At 40.7% G+C, this 20,501-nt stretch overlaps 1 protein-coding gene across 1 annotated transcript in view; it reads right to left on the reverse strand.

Annotated features, from left to right (window-relative positions):
• The window catches only part of LOC126100621 (sodium-coupled monocarboxylate transporter 1-like), a 206,607-nt gene that overhangs the window by 18,554 nt on the left and 167,552 nt on the right, over positions 1 to 20,501 (reverse strand). The window contains exon 13 of the mRNA XM_049911247.1: positions 9,890 to 10,086. Within this exon, the coding sequence (XP_049767204.1) occupies positions 9,890 to 10,086 (197 nt within the window). The remainder of the gene's footprint in view (positions 1 to 9,889; positions 10,087 to 20,501) is intronic.

The following is a 20,501-nucleotide window of genomic DNA, read 5'->3' on the forward strand; positions in this document are numbered from 1 at the left end:
GTTGGTATTAAAACAAGCATCCAGTTGTCTCCCAATACATGAATACAGGTCTCGCATTGTTTTAAAGGAAATCTCATACGCTACTGGCCATTAAAATTGCTACACCACGAAGATGACGTGCTACAGACGCGAACTTTAACCGACAGGAAGAACATGCTGTGATATGCAAATGATTAGCTTTTCAGAGCATTCACACAAGGGTCCGAACGTGCTAACGTGAGGAAAGGTTTAACCGATTTCTCATACACAAACAGCAGTTGACCAGCGTTGCCTGGTGAAACGTTGTGAGGCCTCGTGTAAGGAAGAGAAAGGCGTACCATCACGTTTCCGACTTTGATAAATGTCGGATTATAGCCTATTGCGATTGCAGTTTATCGTATCGGACACTGATGCTTGCGTTGGGCGAGATCCAATGACTGTTAGCAGAATATGGAATTGGTGGGTTCAGGAAGGTAATACGGAACGCCGTGCTGGATCTTAACGGCCTCGTATCGCTAGCAGTCGAGATGACAGGCATCTTATCCGCATGGCTGTAACGGATCGTGCAACCACGTCTCGATCCCTGAGTCAACAGATGGGAACGTTTGCAAGACAAGAACCATCTGCACTAACAGTTCGACGATGTTTGCAACAGCATGGACTATCAGCTCGGAGACCATGGCTGCGGGTACCCTTGACGCTGCATCACAGACAGGAGCGCCTGCGATGGTGTACTCAACGACAAACCTGGGTGATCGAACGGCAAAACATCATTTTTTCGGATGAATCCAGGTTCTGTTTACAACATCATGATGGTCGCATCCATGTTTAGCGACATCGCGCTGAACGCACATTGGAAGCGTGTGTTCGTCATCGCCATACTGGCGTATCACCCGGCGTGATGGTATGGGGTGCCATTGGTTACACGTCTCGGTCACTTCTTGTTCGCATTGACGGCACTTTGAACAGTGGAACTTACATTTCAGATGTGTTACGACCCGTGGCTCTACCCTTTATTCGATCCCTGGGGAACCCTACATTTCAGCAGGATAATGCACGACCGCATGTTGCAGGTCCTTACGGACCTTTCTGGATACAGAAAATGTTCGACTGCTGCCCTGGCCAGCGCATTCTCCAGATCTCTCAGCAACTGAAAACGTCTGGTCAATGGTGGGCGAGCAACTGGCTCGTCACAATACGCCAGTCACTACTCTTGATGAACTGTGGTACCCTGCTGAAGCTGCATGGGCATCTGTACCAGTACACGCCATCCAAGCTCTGTTTGTGTTTGACTCAATGCCCAGGCGTATCAAGGCCGTTATTACGGCCAGAGGTGGTTGTTATGGGTACTGATTTCTCAGGATCTATGCACCCAAATTGCGTGAAAATGTAATCACATGTCAGTTCTAGTATAATATATTTGTCCAATGAATACCCGTTTATCATCTGCCTTTCTTCCTGTTGTAGCAACTTTAATGGCCAGTAGTGTTCAATTCTGCCTGAATAGTAGTGGCAAGCTCAGGTAAGGATGATGTATAGCTATCATGCACAATTCTTTCCAGAGTACACTCCAGAGCCTCAGTAGTATTGAGATATGACGATTGCCGTGGCCAGGGGAAATTCGACATTTCATCTCTGTGCTCGCAAATGTAACCCTGGACGATGTGAACTGTGTGACCAAAGAGCCTGTTGTCTTGGAACACAGCGTTACGACTTGGGAAAAAACACTTTAACATGGCGTGGACCTGATCAGCCAAGATTGTCACATAATCCTTGGTAGTAATGTAGCGTTGTAGAGTAACCACAGGGCGCACGGAATACCACGATATACATAGCTGCCCAAATCGTCACTGGACCACCGAAATGTTTCACACTTGGGACTTTGAAAACAGTGTGGTACAAGACTCATTCAACGATATGAATTTATTCCGTTCCTCCACAGTCCAGGTTTTATGCTTGCGGCACCATGTTTTCCTGGTTCAAATGGCTCGGAGCACTATGCGACTTAGCATCTGAGGTCATCAGTCCCCTAGAACTTAGAACTACTTAAACCTAACTAACCTAAGGACATCACACACTTCCATGCCAGAGGCTGGATTCGAATCTGCGATCGAAGCGGCCTTGCGGTTCCAGACTGAAGGGCCTAGAACCGCTCAGCCACAGCGGCTGGCATGTTACGTAAATGTGGAGTGGCTTTGAAATTACAGTTCGCCCTGCAATTCTTTAGGCCATTCTTATGGTGAAATTTGTCAGTAGTTAAATATTTTATGGCTGCTGGCAGTTTATTGATATATGTGTTCCTGAATAATGGATCGCTTTGTGGACCAAAGGCAGTGACACTAAATCTTTGTGAAGTTTAATCTCACACCATGCAAACAGCCAGAATATATTGTCTGCTAGATGATAACTTCTGTATTGGAGAATACGACCCAGCATAGAAGGCAAAAAAATGATATTCCCTATATACAAGAAAGGAGATAGTGTGATATCTGTCGAGGAATTGTGCTGCTAAACCCGTGATCTGAAGTATTTTCTGAAATATTGTTTTACCGTCCTGTTTCAATTATTGAGAGAGAGAATGGGTGATGCTCATGTGGGTTAATACCAGGGAACTCAACTGTAGATGAAAAATTGATCCTGGCGCAATTTTAAAAAAGACTATGGAACTAGGGCTTAGCAATACCTCTTTATTGACGACGAAGCAGCGTTTTGCAGCACGGTTGAAGGACGGCTGCACCGTGCGTTGACTGAACTAGAATCTCCTGGAAAACTTTTAAAGCTTGTGAAAATGAGAATGAATGAGGCGTGAAGTAGTGTAGAACAGGAGCTATGGTGTCTGATCCACTAGATATACAGGATGGTGCAAGATTCGTTAGCGCGTCTCCTGTTTAATATTTCTTTGAAGAATATTTGGAGGGTATGCAAATCTGCTAAGCAGAAAAATAATTTTTTATGAATCAGTGCAGATACTCGCTTATACAATTGACTCAGATAAAGTTGCCAAAACTAGGAAGACAGGGAAGGAGAAATTCATAGCACTTGAGCGAGCCCCTAGGAACATGAGCCTAAATATCAACCGGCAGAGAGAAAAAAAGCAAAAGAAAAAAAAAGAACGTAGCTGCTGGAAAAACAAATAAGGAGAACAGATCACCATCAGCAACTTTGGGCGCTTGCAGTTACGAGAGTTTTGAATAGTGTCAACTTCTGGGATCAAAAGTCACGCACTCAGACGACATCTCTTATCAAATTAAACTAAATTAATAGCAGATAAAAGAGCTTATTTCGCATTAAAATTATTTTCCCTGAGGCTGTTAAGTCGTATCACCAAATTAACCATTCATAAAACACTTATGACAAAAGTGCTTACATATGCCCCAGAACATGGTCATTAACTCGAAAAGACACAGGAATGCTACATATCTTTGAGGGAAACATAGTTTGAAAAATCATTGGCGCAATCTGTGAAAAAGTTAGATGGAGGAGCTATAGTCATAAGGCGTACATGCATTTAAAGATCCATCTATTAGAATAGTGAAATCGGGAAAATCGAGATTGGTGCGACGCGCAGAATGCATGAGCGATACAGAATTACATAAGATGACGTTGGATGGAAATCTAGGGGGTGAAAAAGGACGGCGGGATCGACTGAGAACGAGATGAATGGATGGAGTCATGGAGCACCTGCATAAAATTGGCTGTAGTTGATGGAAGGCTCGAGGCTTGGATCGTGGTTAACTGGTCAAGAATTTCTGAAGAGGACACGATTCACAACGAAATGTAGAACCACAGAAAGAAGAATCTTGAGTCATGTGCTGAGCTATTGGTTTGGGAACGGTATACACTATTCATTCCCGGATGAATAAATGTATTGGGAAGTTGTAGTTAGATAATCACTTCCTTGAACACGCCTTTGAATGAGTTAACGCAACAAATAATCGTAATACGCGCTCTTGGACTCGGAACAATTAGTTTGGATGATGAGTTACTCTAAACAATGGTCCTGCGTGACGTTATGGAATGAAAATAACAAAACTAGGCTAGCTTCTTTTTTTTATATCACCTGTATTTGATAACATCTGCTTTGGAAATAAATATTTGTTTTGGTACTTCGGCACGTCTCTGGTCTCTGGTATGCTCCTCCCAGTTGAATTTATTACCAGATTGACATCCTTTTCTATCTATTTGTAGTCATTTTTGACCATATATTGGTGAAACCCGCACACAATTTCCAAAGTGCCCAGGGTAAGGTGGTACAATTGCGATCATTTCGAACAAATGTAATTGTAACTGGAAATATATTGAGAAAAGAAATAATTGTAACTATGGCACTTGTTCTTGGATGTTTAATGAATATTTAACACAAATATTACACAATTACAAATGTTTGTATCAACACAAGAAAGGTCACATAATTTAGAAAAATCGATCGAAAATATACCACACTAGGCACAATTGTGATCACTTCCTGGTACAGTTTTGACCACTGGTGCTAATTGTATGTGTGAAATCTTATGGGACTTAACTGCTAAGGTCATCAGTCCATAAGCTTACACACTACTTAACCTAAATTATCCCAAGGACAAACACACACACCCATGCCCGAGGGAGGACTCGAACCTCCGCCGGGACCAGCCGCACAGTCCGTGACTGCAGCGCCTCAGACCGCTCGGCTAAACCTGCGCGGCTTTGACCACCGGTATCTTCCACATAAAAAGCACTTTTTCCCTCGGACACCAACGCATACTTCGTGGTATCAAACATTGCATTTTTGGCAGCGAGTCCTGTCACTCTTAGTTACTGATTCTGCACTATAATGATTCAATAAAGAAAATCCACTATTATTCTCGTTGTTTGCTGGCAATTTGAAGCTTGGTACACTTCTTTCATCATTGCTCATAGACGTACATTTCTGTTTATTGTACTCGTGGCATTTGTTCATTGTTTTCCTTGTGCCCTGTTGAAAAAGTTTTGCTGCGGAGGTTTTTTCTGGTTTTCATCTGAAGTGAGTCTAGCTGATGTCTGTGTTTTCCTCTTCCGAGGCGATAATTTTTTCTCTGGACTTCGAAAAATGTCCTTGACAGCATCGTGTTGAGGAGTGGTACTGGACCCTGGCGTTACGGGTTTGCCGTGTTATTCAGTTACATCTTTTGAACGTAAGGGTTCCTCTCCTATAATGCTGTTAGTAGTCTGACTGGTGAAGATTGAAGGAGCAGGAGCCTCGAATAATGTTGAAGGTGTAAATTTCGCCTCGGGAACAACGTCTTTGCTAAAGGGCATTATTCCTGTACATTGGAACCCTTTGACTGGGCACCCAACGCACGCAGATTTGCTCCAGGCACCACAGAAAATAGTACAGAATCGTTGTTTTGTAATGCTTTCATTGGGATTGCAATGAATACTGTCAGTTGCATTTCTGTGATGCTGAGGCTTTAGGGACTTGAATTATATGACATTCCTTTCAGCACTTTACATGGGAAAGTGCAAATAAAAATGAAAATGCAAGCTGGATTAATTGTTGCAGTACATGTGTACCGTGCGGAGGCAATCCCAACAGTTCTATCCCATTTTCCCGACAATATTCTACAGCATCTAACCTGGTATGGCTGTCATGGTTGTCAATAATAAGAAGTGTAATAGGGCTATCCATTGTTTTGAATTTCTTGAAGTGTCGAAGCCAGACCATGAACAATTCTTCATTAATGTATCCCGACTCACTCATGTGCGCAATGGAACAAGGAGGTAAGCCATCTTGAAATTCAGGACGTTTCCTCATTCCTTTAAAAATTACCATTGGTGGTAAATACGTACCACTTGCAGTCATGCATGCAGCAACAGTCAAATTTTTTCCTCTTTCCACGTTTGTTAATGAAACAATTTCTCGCTTTCCTTTACGACTTACAATTTTTGTGGGTCTCTTGTTCAGAGGAAAGCCGGATTCATCCATATTATAAATACACTCTGGTTTATCAAACAAATCATATTCCTTTAAGATTTCTTCTAAATTCTGAAAATAATTACTTACTTCTGTTTTATTTAATCCTTCAACTCTGGCTCGCGAAAGACACTTGGTTTTTCTCAGGCTAAGGTAAGTGTGTCTCTTAACAAATACTGTAAACCAATCGATTCCAGCAACTTTGCTTTATAAGTTCCATAGATGTTTCAAATTATTTTTCTCAGCTAACCGAAATGCAGCTTTTCTTAACTGGAGTGGCGACAGACCCAATCCACGCTGTTCTAGAAATAAAGCTCTCAGGACCAAAGCGTCTTCCATACCAGAACTTAGTACCGGTGGATGACCAATTCTGTTTTCTATAGGACTAGTTGAAGTTAATCCAGCTTGCATTTTCATTTTTATTTGCACTTTCCCATGTACAGTGCTGAAAGGAATGTCATATAATACAGAAGCAGCTGGAAGCCTCAAATGTCCACTCATTACACTCTTTATTGCCTCATCTAAGGCAGCTGGACTACGTTTATTGTAGATTTTCTTTTCTGCACGTTTTCGTGCCATCTAGAAAATAAGAGGTGGCTTTAAACAATCGCGTAGGAAAATGTTTAAATATACGGAATTTATATGCAATAATTGTGTATAATATGTCTATGGTAAACAATTGTGATGGAATAAACTAAAAAACTGCATTGATCTAAATTGTAATAGGGTATCGAAATTATACCATTTTTCTAATCGAAAATGTACAATTGACGTGAGTGAAATCACGAGTAAATAGTAGAGGACTGTGCTAAGAGATGGCAGCACATGTTACAGAAGCTTTCTCTGTAGGTGCCTCAGAACACGCCCAAACAGAAAACAAGTTTCTAACCTCACTAGTACAGAACTTACAAGCGCGTGGAAACTATCAAAATTTATAAGAGCGCGTTAGACTAAGTAGCTTCTCTTATCTCTTAACAGGAAAAAAATTATATCTTCGTAGCACAAAGTGGTGTGTTGTTGGAAAAGACAGGAGAAGCTGTACAAACCTGCTACACTACAACGCCACACAAAGGCAAGTGCTACCAACGCTACGAGACTGACAAATGGCGCGAAACCTTATATTGATCGGAATTTTACCTATATTCAAATTTTACCACCTTACCCTATAGCACTACTAAATTCAAAAGACATTCTTCAGTTTTGTTGTATTTCATTATAAACCCTGTACCTGTTTCACTTAATATAAGTTACTGTGGACACTCATTGGTTATAATTGCTGTCCTGAATTCTTCCGTGGCAACATCTACTTCGCCCGATAGCCCCATATTTTCAGTAACGATCATGAAAGGCCTGTTAAAAAGTTTTGTAACACGGCACTCACCTGTTACTGACATATCATTTGCTCTTAATGCTATATACTCGTCTTCATTCTGGTTCTTCCAGTCTCCTTCGTCAGTATACATGGTCTCCGAGGAGGAATGGTCGATATTCAGGGATGCGACAGGAACGATCATTCGAAGCAAAAATGTCTAGTAAACATTGGCTTCAAAATGCATACCTTAAGAGCAAAGAGCAGTTATTCATCTTCGATACTGTGAAAAACTCCGTTTTATTGCAAGCTTCTTGCTCTCCACATTTTGAGAAGAGATAGTGTCGATCAAAACAAGAACACATGCTCCAGTAAATATGGGATCTAAACTACGTTCTTTGAGAGCTCGGAGCCGTTGTTCAGGCGAAGAGGTGTGTTTCACAGGAACGAAGCTAAACAAGTACTCACAGCTCCTAAGTTATGCATTTTTCAGCTCATTTTTAGTGAACATATTTTTCTTGTTTTGGTCCACAGCACCACCTGTCAAAGCGTAAATGCCAAAAAGCTTGTAGTAGAAGAAATTTGTTTCACAGTATCGAAGATGATGAAATGCTCGTAACTCTGAATGTATACATTTTAGAGCGCAGGTTTACTAGAATACTTCGCTTCGAGGATCGTTCCTGTCATATACCTGAATACTGATCGTTCCTCCTGAGACACCCTCTGTCCCATATTACTTTCTTATTTGATGTAACTAACTTCCTGTCATAATTTCGTGATGAATTTGCAGTGGACTGACAAGACAGCCAGTCCACAGTGACGGGTAACCGAAAGGCACGCGTTTACACACGCCGGCTGGCGTTAGGTCTGAAACAGGATACGTAATGAATGCTATAAAGAAAAGTACGTAGCTGCTGGAATACTTAACTTTAATCCATCATGTGTATACAGCATTCTTGATGATACAAGTGAGACTCTCTCTAGAAATGGTTAATGGCGCCTAGCTACGACCTAGCCATGGACTTAGCTGAAGGCTATTCTAACTATCTCTCGGCAAATGAGAGAAAGGCTTTGTCAGTGTAGTCGCTAGCAAAGTCGTCGTACAACTGGGGACGAGTCCTAGTACGTCTCTCTAGACCTGCCGTGTGGTGGCGCTCTGTCTGCAATTACTGACAGTGGCGACACGCGGGTCAGACATGTACTAATGGACCGCGGCCGATTTAAAGCTACCACCTAGCAAGTGGGGTGTCTGGCGGTGACACCACAGAATTAACATTGAAATATATATTTCTACCTACAGTATTTTGCAGTGTCTTGTCATGAGTTACAGCACCATCACTACAGCTATTTCGGACACATAAAGTTTCCTGTTTTTCATACGGGATACCTTTGTTCCTTAAGGGAGACGTTCATGAAAAGCATACACTTTTTTAAAGATGCACCAAATCTACATTCTTGAAGATATGGCAATACTATGTATCATGCTTTACATGAAACTTACATTTACAGGAAATTTAGGTTTACATTTAAATTTGCTTTTACTTTTAAGTCACTTGGATCATAAATATCCAAACTTTTTATAGGATTAAAAAATTTTATTTTCTAAAAATAACATATGTACCATTTTTTCAGAAACTATTCAAGAGATTTCTACGAAATTTTCCCACTTTAATCTCTTTGCATGTAGTGAGCATTTCTCACAAGATTTTTTTGAACACATCGAAGAGGAGAACTTTAATATTTTTAGTTTTATTTCTTTAAATGTAATATAACATTGATGCAGAATTTCAAGAACTGCGCCCCATATCTCAGCTTACATTCAGAATTCCAAAATTAACTCTTGAGATAACATTTATTGGGCTTATAAAAGTAAGTGAAAAAATTTTTACAATTCTGATCTTGTAGGGTATGAGAAAAAGGTATAGAAACTTTAAAAAAGTAATTTTCAGGAAATGTAATTTAAACTTCAGCCTAACATTTCTTCTAATTCACATCTTCAGAAGACCTTATATTTGAACCTCTTGCTCTTAAAGGCTTCTCTTCTGGTTTGATGTTGTCTATCTTCTTTCCTATGCTGGGAATTCAACAGACGTTAGAGGTGCACAGAGGCGCCGTAATTCTATTTTTCTCAGGGCATCTTACGTGAAATTTCCTATTTTAAAGCCAATCCACTCTAATGCATTTACCCTCCCAAAGTTCCCATCATTAAATACGGAAACTGCTTCGTAAGTTGCAATTTTGAGAACTTTAGCAGATGAAAATGTTGCTAACAAACAAGAAGTGCTTCAGCATAAATAAAGCAACCAGTTTGTTATTGTTTCTAAGATACGGAATTGAGTCACAGATAACCCATGAAGTCAAAGAGTGTACGTCACAGGTTTCTACATGTATCTCGTACATGTTTGCTTCAAAGTAATCCACCGACTCGTTGTTCATCGAACTAGTATTGAAAATGTGGGAGTGGTTGAAAGGTCGCATCACGCATTTAATTATTTTTCAGGCACTCCGTATGCGATTTCATTATTGAAACATCGGAAACTTACTGTGCGTGAGCTCTACAATTGAATAAAAAATAAACTTAAAATGGACATTTTCGGTTGATTTCATGAATGTGTCCCCCCCCCCCGGCCCCCCCCCCTCTAGTGATCCATGTCGCATGGTGTACCCACCTGACGAGTTCCGGCGCAGCCGTGGTCTCCACGGCGGCTACCGTGACGTTGACGGCCCGCAGGAGTTCCTCGCTGCAGCCCTCGATGGACATGGGCTTGCCGGGGATGGTGAGGTGGCCGCTGGCCATGTACGCCTGCGTCCCCAGCACCACCCACGCCATGTAGCCGAGCCCCACCATTCCCCCAAGGATGGCACCCTGAAAAAGCAACAGTCAGTCGCTCACAGTACTCGTTCAGGTTGCGTGAGTGTGTGACAGCGGTTACAACAACATACAGTGGAATCACTTTTGAAAAGAAGAATGCAATATATCTTCTAATTTCGAAAATAATTTTTATATATTATTAGATTGTAAATGTTTTCAGATTTTTTTACTGTGCTTGTATTGTATAATCTTGTTCGTTGCAAAATTACTAATTCTACGTCAAACACGCTATTGGTTTTAATGAATGAGTTTACAGGTGACGAATTTTTCGATCACGCTGACGTAGAAGACAGATTTTTTACATCATCCAAAGACTACAGATCTCAGTATGTGACATAAATTTTAACTTGACATGTCTATCCTTTCCCGAGAAAGGGGGGTCTTAACAGAAGGTCGGACATATAGATAGGCAGACAGACAGACGGAAAGTGATCCTATAAGGACTGTATTTTTTTTTAAATTGAAATACGGAACCCTAATGGTACAAAAGAAATATTCTTTTCGTGTGATATAATTACAGATTACAAATTTTGGAGTTTTTCCTATACTTGTAGTGTGAAACTGGGCGTCTTCGCAAATTTCATTATTCTAGGTCAACGGAAGGTTCTCTATAGGTTGTGATGAGTGCATTTTCGAATATGAACATATGGGACGTAAACGGCTACATCTTTTGAGTAAATTGACTTATAAGCTTAAGAGATTTACACTGCCAAGGGACCTTAGTATGTGTCATAAATTTGAATCTGATACGTCTAAGCGTTCCTAAGAAAAAGCGTTGTTAACAGTCGGACAGACATACAGAGCACGGACGGACAACAAGGCGATCATACAAGCCTTCCGGTTTTACAGACTGAGGCACGGAACCCTAAAAACTAATATTCTTTCCTGGAGAAATGTTAACTAGTTCCTGTTGTTGCTTGTACCACTATTAGTTTAAATTTCATATAGTGGCTATAATGAGGCAACAGTATTTGTGAGTGAAGTCCTACCTTCAAAAAAAGGAAATATAGTGTCCCGTTCGTTTACCTGAACTAGATACGCGAAAATAGAAACACCACGAATTAAATATGTACGAAAGCTATTTCAGAAAGAATAAAAACCGTTTATTTCCACTCTCTGCAGCTGAATTGAAAAGGATATACTGAATTTACATTGTCGCTTCTGTGTATTCTCATAACGGGAATTTGCACGCTGTACAGCGTTTCCTGACGCTCATTTATATGTTTGTACCTAATCTCTAAATGAAAAATTTATATGCGCAATAGTTTCATTATTTCCAATGGCGGAGAGACAGCTTACTACTCGCGCTGAGTTAAACGAATCGAACGAACTTTCTAGATAGTGCAGATAATAATAAATATTCGTTATAAACCAATGTGTGCAGACAACTCACACCTGAAGTGATACTGACAGTTTATCTAACTGTGAACTTCATAGGCGCAAATCAGAAACATTTTCTATCCTTAAAAGCAGCAGAAACGGTGGTGTGGGTCTAAAATGTCGACTTTAATTTTTTAAGGAAAATTGTTGTTCGAAGTTTCCTGTTTTATTTTATGTATGTCGCGTTGACTTTGGATGACAGTAAGTAATTTTAATTTGTTTTGAAATTCCTTACTGCACCAGCGATTTCTATGCCTACCATGGTGCACGTTTTCAGTTACGACAAGATATCTAGGGGGCTATTTGCTGTAGAAGGCGATGATTTATGTTGATTTATAGTAAACACCTTGCTGCATAGGTTAGGGACATTGCTTGCTGTGATGTAACTTCCTGTTTGTGGAATAATACGTGGTAGCATCCACGTTTTGTAATGCGCATTACGCATTTCCTTGTGTACTTTCATACTTGTTGTTCATTGAGTTGTGTTGTATAATACGTGGCTATCATCCACGTTTTGTAATGCGCATTAAGCCTTTCGTTGTGTACGTTCATACTTGTTGTTCATTGAGTTGCCTTTCTCTTTTTAATATGACCGCACGAAAGGCAATGTTTAAGAGGAAAAGAATTACGGTAAACAAATTCTACACAATATGTCCTGCTGGAAGTTTTCATCCAGAGAATGAGTTCAGGGCAAACATCACTTAACAAAGTTCTTCAGAACCAAATGCTTTTAACAAGAAGACTGTAAATAGTAATGAAGTGTACAGTGAAACCAGTGCCAGTGATATCAGTTCACTATTGATTTTAAGTGTACTAGAAACTATGTTTAATCGAACTGCATGCCGTAATTAGAGTGGTTGAGAGGTAATAATTTCTGCAAATGTCTTAAAAAAATGGTTTAGTACGTATTTTAGAAGTCTCTTGTTCGAGTTGTGAGAGTAGGAAAGTGTTTTGTACATCTCAAAAATGTAAAAACAATATTCTTATCGAGTCGAACGTCAGATATTTTAGGGGCTGAGATGCATCGGCAAAGTCCTTGTTGTTGTTGTTGCCTTCAGACCAGAGACTGGTTTGATACAGCTCTGCATGCTACTCTATCCTGTGCAAGTTTCTTCATCTCCAAGTACCTACTGCAACCTACATCCTTCTGACTTTGCCTAGTGTATTCATCTCTTGGTCTCCCTCTGCGATATTTACCCTCTTCGCTTCTCTCCAATAATAAACTGGAGACACCTTGATGCCTCAGGACATGTCCTACCAACCGATCCCTTCTTCTAGTCAAGTTGTGCCACAAATTACTCTTCTACCCAGTTCTATTCAGTACCTCCTGATTAGTTACGTGTTATACCCATCTAATCTTCAGCATTCTTCTGTAGCACATCACTTCGGAAGCTTCTATTCTCTTTTCGTCCAAACTACGTATTTATCGTCCATGTTACACTTCCATACATGGCTACACTCAATACGAATACTTTCAGAAAAGACTTCCTGACACTTAAATCTGTACTCGATGTTGACAAATTTCTCTTCTTCAGAAACGCTTTCCTTGCCACTGCCAGTCTACATTTTATATCCTCTCTACTTCGACGGTCATCAGTTATTTTGCTTCCACAATAGCAAAATTGATCTACTACTTTAAGTATCTCATTTCCTAATCTAATTCCCTCAGCATCACCTGATTTAATTCGACTACATTCCATTACCCTCGTTTTGCTTTTGTTGATCTTCATCTTACATCCTACTTTCAAGACACTGTCCATTTCGTTCAAATGCCCTTCCACGTACTTTGCTGTCTCTGAGACGATTACAATGTCATCGGCAAACCTCAAAGTTTTTATTTCTCCTCCATGGATTTTTATTCACACACCGAATTTTTCTTTTGCTTGCTTTACTGTCTGCTCAATATGCAGATTGAATAACATCAGGAATAGGCTACAGCCCTGTCTCACTCCCTTTCCAACCACTGCTTCCCTTACATGCCACTTGATTCTTATAAATACCGTCTGGTTTCTGTACAAATTATTAAGAGCCCTTAGCTCTCTGTATTTGACCCCTGCCAACTTCGAAATTGAAAGAGAGTATTCCATTCAACATTGTCAAAAGGTTTCTCTAAGTCTATAAATCCTAACCTTTTTTCTAAGATAAGTCATAGGGTCAGCATTGCCTCACGTGTATACTATGGTGAAGCCATTAGAAAGAATGCAAAGAACCTCGAAGAAATGAATAACAGTGTGTGCAACGTTCTTCCACAGACGTCAAGTAATGAGAAGCCATTACACAACATGTGTCCAAAAGGCTGGTGTAAATACCGCAAAGCTGAGGCAGCAGGAACCGAATGTATACATAGAAACACCATCCAGGAAGATACTGTAGCGATAGTAATACAAGTATATAGAGATCTAGCACATCCAGATCATCTGCAGAAATGCCTCACACGAAAAACGCAAACTGTAAACGAATATTTCAACAGCTATGTATGGACCAGAGAGCCCAAACACTGAAGGTTGGTGGCCAGTGATGATGTGATTAACTTCAGTGATGGAAACGCAGGCCGAATAAAGGTTATGAATCAGTTTGAAATTCAATATGGCCGTAATACGGAAGCACTCCTACAAGAACTGGATAAGCGCGCCAAGGCAGAAACTATGGTCAAGAATACAACAGAAGCGGCAAGATCCATCACCAGGGGAAGGAGACTACATGTGGTTGATCCTCAAGAAGGTAAAGATTACAAAGTTCCAAAGTCTGTAGCAGTCTCTTCAACCGACAGTGAATTTTCATTTACCTGAGCTTTCAAGCCCGATTTCTGAAAAACTGCTTTTTGTTTCAAATATTTTCCATTACCTCAGGAACTACTACAGCTAAAACTCTGAAATTTTTATGTCTTATTGACACCGTTATTATGTTTATTTGAATCTGCCTCGGTAGAGATAGCATTCACAGTTTGATCATAAAAATATTTTTTTTAAAATTACATAGATCATTTAAAATCTTTATTAAAAGATTCATATCTTGATTCTTAACAAAGTTTGATACTTGACAGCAAATCAGTGAATGTATATGACTATATATACTTGCAAAGGTTTGTTTTATTGCCTTGGATAGCCCCCAAGAAAACAAGATACAAATATCCTGAAGTTAATATTACCTGGACAGTGCACAGAAATTTCACTTGAATCGAGCAAACGTTATATTGGTACCTCTCTGATACGTCACCAACGCAAGAAGCAAACAAGTTTAGTTGATGGCCAAATCCTCGGTACTAGGACCTGGATACAGACTGCATCCAGAAGTTTACTAAACAGCAGGTACCAAGGATGAAGATGACTTGTTTGAAATAAACGTAGGTACAAGCATCCGAGAAACTGTAACGCATCCTGTGAAACTGAGTGAATCACGGTACAAATGAACGGAGTAATCCGTCAAACCTGAGTGATTTGGCGAAGTCAACACATTTCTGAAGAGAGGCGGTTCAAGTCCTTGTCTTGATTTAGATTTTCAGCCTTCTCCAAAATAATTAACGACGATTGCCAGGGTGATTCCACAGCATTAATATCGATTTCTGTCACAATCGTTGCGTAGTACAATTTAGTTCTCCGTCTCTAATATTATAAACTCTTTTTCTTCCGTGAATAAACAAAGAAACAGTGTGAACTAAGGAGAAACGTTAGACAATAGTAGCACTGCAGAGCTACTTTGCTTGTGTATCTACTATAAAAGAAGCTCTATAGTTTTACACGTCTAAGAAGGAGGTCTTTACGCTTCTCGAACGTGTCAAAAGTATATCCTTCTCGAACGTGTCAAAAGTATGTGGACATTTATTAGTGAAAATGTATATAGCGCGAGTCTGCCCTTCGCCTTTATGACGGCCTGTAATCTACTGGGACACTCTGAATGAGGTGTCCCAATGTCTGTAGATGGAAGGTAGCTCATTTTCCCTCGAGAGAAGATCGTCATTTTGGACACTGGAGTGTTGATCGAAGTCGGCATGGTAACCCATCCCAAAGGTGGGCTCAGTTACGGACCCTGGGTAGGCCAGCCTATTTCAAGAATTTTGCTGTCCACAAACCATTGCCTCACAGTAGCTGCTTTACGGCAGTGTCGATTGTCATGTTGATGTAAACAGTCATCGTCTCCGAACTGTTCCTCACTGTATGCAGTACACATGGATGTAAAATGTGTTCATATGTTTCCGCAATTGCTGTTTTCTTAAGCGCAATATTGGGACCATACACTAAACACTCCGTCTTCGGGCCACGAGTGGCCTACCGGGACCATCCGACCGCCGTGTCATCCTAATTGGAGGATGCAGATAGGAGGAGCGTGGGGTCAGCACACCGCTCTCCCGCTCGTTATGATGGTATTCTTGACCGGAGCCGCTGCAATTCGGTCGAGTAGCTCCTCATTTGGCATCACGAGGCTAAGTGCACACCGAAAAATGGCAACAGCGTATGGCGGCCTGGATGGTCACCCATCCAAGTGCCGGCCCCGCCCGACAGCGCTTAACTTCGGTGATCTCACGGAAACCGGTGTATCCACTGCGACAAGGCTGTTGCCACCATACACTAAACAAGAAAAACAAATTTATACCATAACACTATCTCTTCTGTACTTTTTGTTGACAACAGCAACAGGTAACGTTCTGCAGACCTTCGCCAAATCCAAACACTCCTGTCGGATTACTAGTGTACAGCGTTATTCATCACCTCAAATGACTTGCTTCCAGTCATAAACTGCCTAGTAACGTCCGTCTCTCATCAAGCGTCGCTTAAAACTAACTACAGAAATGTGTGGCCAATGGGGGGCTGCTCAACCATTGTACTCCATGATTTTTAACTGCCTGTTAACAATGACTGTGCTAGCTGGGCTTCTGGCAGCACTCTGTAACTCACGACTGGTTCCTTCTGCTCCTTTCATGTGGATTCTTACAACTACCCTCCGCAATGTTCGGTGATCCTTGCCTGTCAGTACATGAATTCTGCCGGGTCTTGGCTGAGCCGTGGCTGTTCCCTTGCGTTTCCACTTTGGAATCACATCACCGATAATCGACTTAGCTATCTTTAGAAGTGTTGAAAAGTCCCGGATAGATTCGCTACACAGGTACAATCAATCAAACCGTGACTCCCTGCGATGTTCTTGGCAGGATCATTTCTCTGTCGACGTTACGAGTTCTGCGGCGTCCTGGTTGGCTAGTACCCTCTATATAGGACGGCCGCGTCTCGCGAGGTGAAACTCGGCCGGGGGCAGTGTCAGAGGGAAGAGAGCGCACGGAGCATCGCGAGAAGTCAGTCGGCGCTTGGTGTACAGCGAGGTCGCACGGTGTTGACATTCCGGCGCCTGGGTCTGGCGGTGAGCGAAACTGGAATGCAGAAGCAGTCAAAAAAATGGTTCAAATGGCTCTGAGCACTGTGGGACTTAACATCTGAGGTCATCAGTCCCATAGAACTTAGAACTACTTGAACCTAATTAACCTAAGGACATCACACACATCCATCCCCGAGGCAGGACTCGAACCTGCGACCGCAGCGGTCGCGCGGTTCGAGACTGTAGCGCCTAGAACCACTCGGCCCCTCCGGCCGGCCAGAAGCAGTCACTGGTCAACATAGGCTCTGAGAGTCCTGTCTATCTCGAATCCTGAGCAGAGCGCAGGAGTCTACCTTGGCGTGCATATTAACAGCGAACTCCTGGACTAACTTTAAATGGTGAGCCATTTTGTAGTGGACCTTTTGGATGTCATTGCTCCCTGTAGCCACTTTGATTTTCGGTAGTCATTCCTTAAACCACCAGGACGTGGGCCCGGGATAATTGGTATTGCAAGTGCATGTAACTGCGCTGTCCCCTGGTTCCGTTGCATTTATCTTGAATTATAAGTGTGGCCGATATTCGGCGATTCCTTTTGTATTATTATTGTAAATATGTCAAGCGGTCAATTTTATGAATCAAAGTTTATTCACTGTACAAAACTTCAGCAGCTAATTTAAATTGGAATTGTAAACTTCTTCCTTGTTGGCAACTATAATACGTAGGTAACAATTTTGCGCTGTCAAGCGGTGCTTAGGAATTTAAGACTGTGTGTGGATTTTCTGGTCATTGTCTCCTTGAGCTAGTTGTGGTTTATGAATTTATCAAAATTCCATGTCAGTGGAGATTCTTCATCCCTACTACATTGTGATCTGAGTGTATATCTGCACCTGGGTACACCTTACACTCCACTAACTGATTTCGGAAGCTCTATCTGACCATGACGTAATCTAACCGAAATCTTTTCGTATCACCCGGCCTTATCCAAGTATACGTCCTCCTCTTATGATTCTTGAACAGGGAATTGTCTATTACTAGCTGAAATTTATTACAGAACTTAATTAGTCTTTATTCTCTGTCATTCCTTGTCCTAAGCCCATATTCCCTTCTAACTTTTTCTTCTAGTACTTCCCCTACAACTGCATTGCGATCCCCCATGACTATTAGATTTTAATATCCCTTTACGTGCTGCTTTACCCTTAAATATCCTCTGTCTCTCCATCTTCAGCTTGCAACGTCTGCATGTATACCTAGACTATTGTTGTTGATGATAGTTTTCTGTCGATTCTGATAAGAACAACTGTACTGCCTACCTTCCTGTTCATGTCGAATCCTAGTCCATTTTTTCCATGTTATGCTGCTGTTGAGATTACTGTATACTCATCTGATCAGAAATCCTTGTCTTATTTCTATTACACCTGACTTGACCCCTACTATATCTGAGCCTTTGGATTTCCCTTTACAGATTTTCTAACTTCCGCACGATGTTCAAGATTCTGATATTCCACGCCCCGACTAGTGGAACGATGTCCTTTTTCTCATGGTCACCTCCCCTTTGGCAGACCCATCCCGGAGATCGGAATAGGGGACTATTCCAGAATCTTTTGCTCTACGTGAAAATATATACTGTTTTAGAGAACACGCTATCACTGGTAACGATACCTGATTGAAACTGATTGATGCCTATCGTTTAATCTGAGGACTAGGTTCCTTCCGACATGGCATAATTTAACTAAATTAAATGTGTATATTTACTGCGACTGTGAGGACAGTATAATAAGAAAGTAAGCTGATCACAGTACTCTGACGCATGGGACAAGGGACTTGGAACACTACGCCATCTTAAGATCTAACAAATCTACTCTGGCAGAAAAAGGAAAACAATGAGTTTACAAAGCAAATACTTTTCTCCTCCAAAATTCATCAGTATTTGTAATGAACAGAATTTTGTGAAATGTACAGACAGTGAACTTTCGTAGTGGCTGTTGGTACTTTCAATTGCGCAACGGTAGAACTCAAACTATAAAATTAGTTAGAATAGCTAATATTATCGATAAAGTTGAAGTTTTACAGTGTGTATTACTGAATAATTCAGTGGAAGAGAATTGAATAAAACAGGAAATACTGAAACTAATGTAGATGTGCAGTTTTATTCAAATGTACCAATGCTAACTGTGCAGAATACACATGTTCAAGAACAGGCAGCGAATAACTCGCATTGTGGCTTATTGTTAAAGGGAGTGAACTGTGCTTTCGGGAAATGAATACTAATATCTGAAATGAGGACGCGAGAAAAACAAAGAAATAACATATATGCTGTGTGACTTTACTGAGTTATTAACGTGAAGATATGATGAAATGAAATTGGAATTAAATTTCCTATGCGAAAATGCTGAAACTGAAATCTTGACCGTAGATACGGAATTACCTGAACACAGAGAATGTATAAGCAGTGAGCTAACGAAACAGTTAATCACATGTCTTAACAAAACACTGAGGGTGCTAATATGAAACTCGTCTGTTTCGTAGAGAAAACGACATTTCTAAATTGCTTTAGAGCCTTAAGAAAGAAGCATTCGGAACGAAATCCAACAGCATTAATGATACTGTCGTCAGCCACGAAAATACTGTGGAAAGGTTATGGTGTGAAACATTAAAAGAACAATTTTACACGTTTCTGGGAAAAGAAGTCATAATTTTATAGTACCGGTAATGGCATTACACCTAGGAATCAACAGTTATTTCAGATTACAAAACTTTCAACAATGAAACGCATGAAATAGAAGACACCCAACTGCTTTCACGAAATACTTCTTAATGCTTGCCCAACCGAGTATGATGAATGATAAAAAATCAAAATGTGCGTAAATTATTCGGAAGATGGAGCACATACGAGGCGTGGTCAAAAAAGTAAAGCGATTTTCTGTATATCGCGTTCTTTGCACATTCGATTTTCAAATTATTTTATCTTGTTGGTACACATATTCCTGATGTGTGTTTGCTTTTTTAGCTGGTTTGAGTATTTAGTTTATTGTTGACAATCAAAAAGGCTATACTGGTTTTCGTGTGCTCGGAGAGCTTTTACTTTCGAAATGATGAGTCAAAGAACTTGCATTAAATTTTGCTTGAAAAATGGAATAAAGTCAAGCACTGCATTTGAAATATTGGCTCTGGCTTTTGGTGAATCTACTGTCAGTAATACAAGTCTTAACGATGATATAAACGTTTCAAAGAGGGTCGACAAGACGTTGTCCCATGCAACTTTTGTCCCGCAAACTTTTCAGCTGCTATCGTACTTTTGGAGTTATTTTTGATGGATATAGTCACTCACCCTGTATGAACGAGCCGGTAAGGGATCAATGTTTCAGTCAGTTCTTAACATAAAAGTGAGTTTCTCTGCGCGCGAAAGATTTGCTGTTTTGCCGCACAGTGAAGTATTTTTGGCAATAGATCGCATTGAAGTTGTTAATGATGAACTCCAAACGCAAGGAGGACACCGAAATAATGGATGCAGTCAAAATTCGGACAAGGAACAGAATCAACCGTAAAATAATGTCAATTATAGAACATGTAATGAACAACATAATTAGAACTTACTGGTAAATGATAATCGTAAGTAGGTGGATAACCAGCATGCAGATGAAGAATGTCAACAATACAAAGAAAATTATCGGCCATAGTATAGTGAACGAAGATGTACTGGTTCACCTAACAGAGTGAATCGTGGA

The sequence above is a fragment of the Schistocerca cancellata genome, chromosome 9, assembly GCF_023864275.1.
Source record: "Schistocerca cancellata isolate TAMUIC-IGC-003103 chromosome 9, iqSchCanc2.1, whole genome shotgun sequence".
Lineage (NCBI taxonomy): Eukaryota > Metazoa > Arthropoda > Insecta > Orthoptera > Acrididae > Schistocerca > Schistocerca cancellata.